This window comes from Chenopodium quinoa, unplaced genomic scaffold (genome assembly GCF_001683475.1).
Source record: "Chenopodium quinoa cultivar QQ74 unplaced genomic scaffold, ASM168347v1, whole genome shotgun sequence".
Lineage (NCBI taxonomy): Eukaryota > Viridiplantae > Streptophyta > Magnoliopsida > Caryophyllales > Amaranthaceae > Chenopodium > Chenopodium quinoa.
The window spans coordinates 258,198-266,321 of NW_018745368.1; the positions used below are offsets into that span (position 1 = coordinate 258,198).

The 8,124-nt window shown below is 30.9% G+C and overlaps 1 protein-coding gene and 1 long non-coding RNA gene across 2 annotated transcripts; both read right to left on the reverse strand.

Moving 5' to 3' along the window:
- Positions 1 to 586: 586 nt before the first annotated feature.
- Positions 587 to 2,810, reverse strand: LOC110712840 (thioredoxin-like 3-3). Its single transcript, XM_021891293.1, has 3 exons — positions 2,551 to 2,810; positions 2,365 to 2,390; positions 587 to 1,053 (listed from the first exon to the last, which is right to left on the reverse strand). Exons 1-3 carry the CDS (start codon positions 2,650 to 2,652, stop codon positions 834 to 836), a joined length of 348 nt encoding a protein of 115 aa, XP_021746985.1. The 5' UTR covers positions 2,653 to 2,810; the 3' UTR covers positions 587 to 833.
- Positions 2,811 to 6,844: 4,034 nt separating this feature from the next.
- Positions 6,845 to 7,921, reverse strand: LOC110712827. The gene is made up of 3 exons (XR_002509708.1): positions 7,756 to 7,921; positions 7,571 to 7,664; positions 6,845 to 7,082 (listed from the first exon to the last, which is right to left on the reverse strand). It is a non-coding gene; the product is annotated as an uncharacterized LOC110712827 (long non-coding RNA).
- Positions 7,922 to 8,124: the final 203 nt, after the last annotated feature.

Here is an 8,124-nt window from a genome sequence, read left to right on the forward strand (position 1 = left end):
AGCCTTTATAGTATGTAATCATGAATATATAAGAAATTACACATTAAAACAAAATTCAAACCAACGACAAATTAAAAGTTATCTTTTAAGGGGTTAAAATTACCATTAAAGTAGTTAAAGTTACCCTCAAACTGACCGTCTTACAATAAATTTAATGTACACCTGCCTTATACAAGACTTATTGAAGGATTTTACTAATTTGGGTCTGATTCTGACAAGAAAATAAGAGAGAAGCTGGAGCAAGTCAAATATCGAAGCATCCTGCAATGAAGCAAACTAGCTGGCTATAGAAGTCAATTGTAAAAGTCTGATTATATTTCCTTAACCAGCTAGACAGGCTTAGAAGTCCAAGTCTCGATTTATTTTTTGTCGGGCTAAATGATAGCCAGTGAAACCAGATACCTTCCCCTGCTCCAAGTCTTAAAACTAATGCGTCATTCATATAAGAAATTACTGGTTCATGGAGTACCACTAGTTCACTGTGATAATGGTAGACAGTTTTATTGTAGGTGTGTATCTGTAATTTGCCGAGTTGTCAAGTAATTTCAGTGTTTCACAACTTCCATATCAGAATAGATATCCTCAATCAGTCAAATATGAGATCAATTAGTCAATGATCCATCCAAGCTATGAGTTATCAGTAACAACTAAAAAAAAAAAATACAGGTGTTTAAATGTGTAAAGCAAGATCAGGGTAAATAATATATATCCAACTACATTTACATGCTTCTCAAATTTTCCAAGAAAGCTGATTTTTTGGCTAATACATGGTTACAGAATTAGGCTTGTCCTTTGCCACAGTCCCACAGGTATAGTAGAGGGGGAAACTAAAATCAAGAATGCAACCAAAGACGGTCACGAAGCCGTTCTTCTCCAGCTCCAAACATCTCGTCAACCCTCTCACCATCGCGGTAGAACTGAAATGTAGGAGTGTAGCGTATCTGTTGAGTGGTCTCAGGGCACTCATCTATATCCGCATAAACAAAGGAAAGCTTTGGGAACTCTTTGCTGAACTTCTGAAATGCAGGCAGGATCTGATTGCAAACTCGGCACCTGAAAAAGATTCATCAATAGAGTTTACTCTAAAGTGTCTTAGGGGGCGTTTGGCATGAAAATTGGAAATGGAGTGGAAAGGAAATAAATAAGGAGAAGAAAAGGAATCATTTAACAGTTACCTTTTCATTTGTTTGGTTTAAACATGGAAAGGAATCACTTAAACCTAACTCTCTTTATTTTTGTTTGAGGGTAAAGATATTTGTTACCTTAGCTTTTAGAGAGGTAACAAATGAGTGGAAACCATTACCCGTAATGGTAATTGTTACCTAAACCTTCTAACCAAACTCTTGGTAATGGTAATGCTTTAATTGAATCCGTTTCCAACCCTAAACATACCCTTACCAAACATGCTCTTAACAGTAAACCGGTTAACCTCACACAAATGATCATCCAATGAGTAGACCATGTAGAGTTTACGTTGACAGGAAAAGTTCACAAGACTGCAAACATACCGAAAGCATATGATGCTACAAACAGCTTGAAGTTATAATTGTAAACATAATATAAAAAAAAAAAAAAGCAAATTAAGACATTCAAACACTACTTCAAATTATTGAAATGAGTCTCAAGGAGTTCAAGGAATGCACCACGAATGACACATCCAAATCCATATGTAAACTGCAAATTATCCAACTTCAAGTCAAATTATTGCTCATATTATTCTCAGAAATCACTTTCTTTCATTCAATTTTACTCGTAAATTACCTAAACAAGAGTACTCGTAATGAGAAGCTAATTAGTTACACCAAATCCAACCTAGAAAATGGTATCTTAAATAGTTCAATTTGACCAACAAGTCCAATACTCCAAACATAGTTCATTGCATCAAGATACCAAAGCTCACTCGCCTCCCACTTTGTAGGGTCGGCTACATCAATTATTGGTCACCAAAGTAAACTTGAAAGCAACAATTATTCCCTAGGTTTCAAATTCTTCTAGCCTATTAATCAGTCTATAACAACGACCAACTTAGATGGCAAAAACTAATACTACGGGTTAATAGTACTTCGTATACTAAGTCACATACAAGTCAACTTCGCAAATGTTAATTTAATCAAAAGCAACTGTTAATCAATCTATAACAATGACCAATTTAAAAGGCAAAAACTTGTATACTACGGGTTATACTACTTCATATACAACAAACTTAATCACCCCAAATCACATACGAGTACAAGTCAACTTCGCAAATGAATGAAATTAATTTAATCAAAGGCAAGTAAGAATATTGTATTATATTATTCAATACACAAATAACAAATTATATGCAAAAATGAAGTATATAGTCTTGAAAAAAATTAAACTTACCAAGAAGCACCATAATTGATTACTGCCTACAATCAAACATAAGCAGAAATTTTAGACACAACGAATTTCCAATTAATTAAAAAAAAAACCCCACTTCTAAAAAGCTAATTTAAGGACTAATTTTATCCCAAAAAACAAATTAAGTAGAAAAATAGAAGAAAAGGGAAAGTAAAGGAGATTGATTACAGGGGTTTTGGAAGCACGAATTTGGAGAAGAGTATCAGTGAATTCATCATCAGTGGAAGGCGTTTTCAAGTTGCTCAAATCTTTTTTAACCCCACCTTCCATTTTCGCCGGAGCACGACGTGGCTCACCAGATTATGGTGATTGGAACCAAGTAGAATGGTTGAGACTTGAGAGGCTCAGTTTTTTTTTTTTTTAACTTTTGTTCCTTTCTTTGTCGATGGGCTTGGGTCATAGTCCTCATAGACACTCTTTTAATATTTACGCCGTATACTCCCTTCGTTTTTTTTAGTGTTACTACTTAAGAAGTAATTATTTTTCATTGTTTACATTTACTATTAGGTTAGAACCCGTGCGATGCATGTTCAACGTTGCCTAATACATAGTTCAATGCAGGAGTCCATTTATTAGTGTGTTATTTACAATTGTTTCGTTTTTTTAAGATAAACTGATAGATTGTAGTTGTAATGTAGAAGTTTCTAATATTCAAATTTCAAAATTGTTAAATATGGTAGCTCCAAAAAAAAATGACATCATCCTTGCATTTATCATCCTTGCATTTATGCAGGAAAATTTTTATTATGAGAGTACATATGGACCACGATGACATCAGCAATGTTTTGTTTTAGTAATAATTAATAGATGTGGAAAAGCTTTTTAATTCTCTTTTTTTACTAATATATTAAAAAAAAAATACACATTACTCATATATGCTTTGTAATGTATTGTTAGATTAACTGATTTTTACACTAATATCTAAAAAAACACACATGATATATTAAACAATATGGTATTGGATTATTTACAATGTATACCTTTATTGGTATCAGTTTTTTCTATTATAAATTTTACGAATAAATAATTAGAGAAGTTGATATGTTTCTTTAAAAAAAATGGCAAAATTGTGATCAAAACAAGACTTTTTATAACTCGTTTACAAGTCCTTGTGATTTTTGAACAGGGTGTAACTTGAACAAGTATAACAAATGATGTGTTTCTTGAAATAATTGGTGTAATGAGTGATTAATCAAACATGAATGTAACCATACCAATTATTAATGGTCAAATTTGTGTATTGGCATGCATGTTTGGTTAAACAATTTTGCTTAGATATAACAAAGGGATTTTTTTTTTCTTTTTCTTTTAGGTTTTGCTCTTATTCACGTGAAAATTACACTATGTCGGGCTAGCATGAAGGATTAGGTGACATAACATGCGTCATACGAGGAACAATAGGTCAAGAATGTCTCTGTTATTCCGATCTAAAGATTACCTCATTTCTTGTTCTCTACAGATCTGATCCAGTTAGTGAGGGTAGATAGTTTGATCTTGGTCATAAGTCTCTAAAGTAGACTACCTAGAATCATTTATAGAAGTTGAACCATCTCATAAGAAGTCATAGTAATGGGTTGTGCTAACATGATATAGAGTATGAAATTTTGATAATACAACCTACCAAGATTTATGGTATACAAATCATTCAAGTGTTGGGCCTACAACACAACACAATATGATCAACATGTCACAGACCTCACAGTAATATTAGCTTACCTAAATAGTGTATGTTTATCTATGACTATATCTATGTTAAATTTCCCTCAAAAAGAGAAATTGTGTTTATCTATATCTTTCTTCAATACATAAGATGTAACCTTCAACATTAGTTCATTGCGCTCGTGTCATCATTATTTATCCATTACAAAGTTGCCACAACAACACATGACTATATCTTGCAATATCTTTGTCATGTTTATTACTCTCCAACTCTTGCCAAAGTGCCTTATGTTGAGCCGCGTATGACCTTAAACCATTTAAGGTACTATTTGAAATTTCGAATTATTCTCACCAACATCCATGTTATGCCACATCACTCTCATAATGTACTATACATCTGTACATATCGTGAATAAGATGGGAACATGAACTTCGAATCATTCGACTATTTCAATCATTAGTTTAAAGTAATTATACACTCGAATGTATATATGAGAATATATACATATAATTACATTCATATTGCCTACTTGTCTCGACTAAAAACATAGCTCATAAAATGGTCACTTAATCACTTTAGTAATTTTGGATAGTTAAAAAAGGACCAGCAAGTCAGCAACTGATCTTCACAAGCTTATCTTTGGGTCAAGGTTTTGGTAACACGTGGAACATAAAATATAACACGAGCAGATGTTCATGTTAGCTGTCTTCTTAGTCATTTCCATTCAATACCTTGGATTTTGGGGTAGATATTAAAAGTTGGTGGGGTTCTCTTTTGGGATAATTCATTGGCTTATCGTATAGTTTTATATTTTTTGGAGAAGTCAATAATAATCACCAAAAATGAAAAATAAGTGAGTAAATTGTACCCTTGAAAAAGTGCTTTGTTAAGTTTATACATTAAGTCTCCAAGTAATTATTACTAACTTTCTTCAAGTATTTACTACTCTTTTGGAGCAACTTTTAACTAGTTTGGGCAATGTTTATTGAATTTATAACGTGATTAACAATTAATAAATGTCATGTTCTTTTGAGCATTTAAGTAGAGCAGAGTAAAATAGGTGTCGGCAAAGCAGAGTAAGTGTCAACAAATTATTAATACTAAGTAGACCAAGTTTTAGCAGATTTCAGCAGAGTAAACCACATTAACTCAAAAGAACAGAACCTTAAAATTATTATTGAATCTTGATTTAGTTAGCTTACACTTATTAGTACATTGTCAACATATATTAATTTTGTTTGCAATGTATGGCTATATATGTTTCTAAATGTTAAGGCATGAGACCATGAGTCAAAGTCAAGTGCATTTCATAACTTTGATTTTTTAATGTGTATGTGGATGAGATAAAATGAGAACCAACAAAAGAAAGAGAGCGTCACGTAGCATACATATAAACTTAATTAATGTCGCTTTTTAGTACTTACAAAGTTATTTTTGCATTAGCATATATGGAATGTTAGTATAATAAGAGTATCGATATCAGCTAAGTATTATACAATCAAGCAAATTAAAAATATTTAGCATTACATATTTGTCTCATTTTGTCTTTTAGTAATCTATGATGATTAATTTAAAGTCCGTCACATTAAAGTTGAAACAACTTTAATATTAGAATTTATCCTAGTTCAATTCTTATGCACTTTGAGTTAAACCTTGGCTAAGTAATTTATTTTCCTTCTTCTTTGATAAGTGCCTTATCAAGAAGGAATGTCGCAAAGGCCAATATAACTCAATTTAGCAGGTAAGGTCATTTGAAAGTGTAAGAAAAATAAGAGAATTCTCAATCTCAAAATATCACCGGTAAAATATGATCATAAAAGCTCATGTGAATACAAATTCTAATAATTACACCAGATATTACCTATTTCTTGACTTGCAATAGGTTGTACTTGTACAAATATTACAATCATTCAATTACAACTAAAGAGAAAAGAATATTGTACAATGACATGATATGCTACCTTTTGATAATGTCAAACTTAGCTCTTGGAGTCTAAGAGACAGCCAATAAAACAAGTACCTAACAATTTTTATTTTTATTTTTATTATTATTATTATTATTTTTTTTTAGCAACAGCAATACCCAACATAGTACATTTTTTAGCTTTGAAATGGAGTGAGTAATAATTTTGTATTTGTTCGTGTAAAAAAAAATAATTTTGTATTTGTTGCTTAATCAAACATTATTTGAATTTCCTTATAAGTCCAAGAAGATAGTTCCAACTTTATTCATGGTTATCCTAATAATAGGATTTATTAATGGACAATTAAATGATGATTAGACTAGTAGAATAAATTGTTTGTGCCATTGTTGAAAAATTGGTCCACATTGCATTTTCTATAACGTCCTCATCACGCCTACATAGATCGATCTAGACCCTTCCACAGCTATTAATTGTCTCTCTTTATCTTCTTCAATTAAGTCATTTTCTTCATTTACTATATATTTTTTTTTTAATTTCATAAATTGAGTAAAAATACAGATAATAAAAACACAAAGTTTTACTACTCATATATTTTGTTCCGTATACATATATAGGTCGAAAAAATGCGAAACTAATAAACTCACGCTAAACTCTCAAAATAACATTATGGATAAATATTTTACAAGCTCATAAGCTAAAAACATAAGCCTTTTTTTTATTTTTTTTTTTAACATAATATAAGCTTTAATTTATTTGAAGGGTAGAGAAGACTTTTTAACAACACTCTTCACAAAGCCAACAGCAGCATAAAGCTGCAAGGCTGCGCGCACCAATCCATACGCCAAAAAAAAAGGAATAATCATTAGATCGACCAGAATAATTAACAAAAACTAACACTGATAATTTTATTATTCACATGACAAATATGTATATTTTTAAAAAATATACTACACATTATGGTATTGTTCATCAAATCATAAATCAATTACACATAATTCAAGAATCCAATAATTTCACAAACATGATAGATATAATAATCATCATCAATTATCAATCCATGATTCTTTTAGCAGCAGCACTCTTCACAGATCCAACAGCAACATAACCCGGCCAAACTGCAATTTTTCACAACATACAACAAACAAACAAACAATATAAACAATTTTGTTTATCATACATAATTTATTAATTCTTTGAATTAAAAATAAAGAGTAGTTTAATCCAAATTAAGTCATGTTATTTTCAATAATTGTTTTGTTTAAGAATATGCTAAATATTGTTTCATAAATGCATATAAACACATAGAAAAAAACATTTAGATAAATCTTTAATTAATAATCAATTTTGCATGAAAATTAATTTTGTTTTTTTAGTACACCCTTTTCATTCCCTGTGTATGTCTGGTTAATCCGGCTATATAAACTCTTTTTTTTTTTTCCTCTAAAACCCGACTAGTTAACGAATCAATCACCGAAATCAAATAAGTACATCAATCGGGTTTGCCAAGGCACGTTATGTGTCCAAGCCAAACCCAAAAACATAAAGAAAAAAGAATAGAGGAAGTATTATTCATTAAGTTCGGGAATAAAGAGGGACGACATACCATCCTTCAATAAAACCTTTCTCACCCCTCTTTTTGGTGCGGAACCAACCCTTCTTCTTCATCTTTCCTTCAGGAGGACTTATAGTCGGGTACCCTATAACATCATCATCAAAACTCAAAATCAATTCAACAACTTAAAATTAACAACACAACAATAAATAATCATCAAAAACCCAAATTAATACCAGCAGGAGGAACGTTGTCCATGTTTTGTTGTTGTTGTTGAGTTTGTGTGTTGCTCATAATTCCTGTTTGGTTGATAACAATTCACAAAGCAAAATTGGGTTGTTGTTGTTGTGTTTTCAAGGTTTATAAAACTTCTTGTGAATTTTTATATGGGAGGAATGACTACTAATTTTACATGTATATATAGGCAAACAAAGTCTAGGAAAAGGTAAGGAAAGATTTATTCAAGGAAGGTTCCAAATAGGCTTACGCTTTTTTGGAAACGCGTTTTTTATTAATTTCATTTTCATTTACTTTTTTTTTTTTTTTTTTAAATTTTATTTATTATTTTTTTTTTCTTTCATATTGTAGTGGTATAATTAAATATG

What these genes read in the sequence shown, in the direction of transcription:
- LOC110712840 (XM_021891293.1), bottom strand. Translation starts at nt 2,652, where the DNA reads ATGGAAGGTGGGGTTAAAAAAGATTTGAGCAACTTGAAAACGCCTTCC. An exon ending in TTCGTGCTTCCAAAACCCCT is followed by an intron (nt 2,391 to 2,550) that starts GTAATCAATCTC and finishes GTTTGATTGTAG; the next exon opens with GCAGTAATCAATTATGGTGC. An exon ending in ATCAATTATGGTGCTTCTTG is followed by an intron (nt 1,054 to 2,364) that starts GTAAGTTTAATT and finishes AATCTTTTTCAG; the next exon opens with GTGCCGAGTTTGCAATCAGA.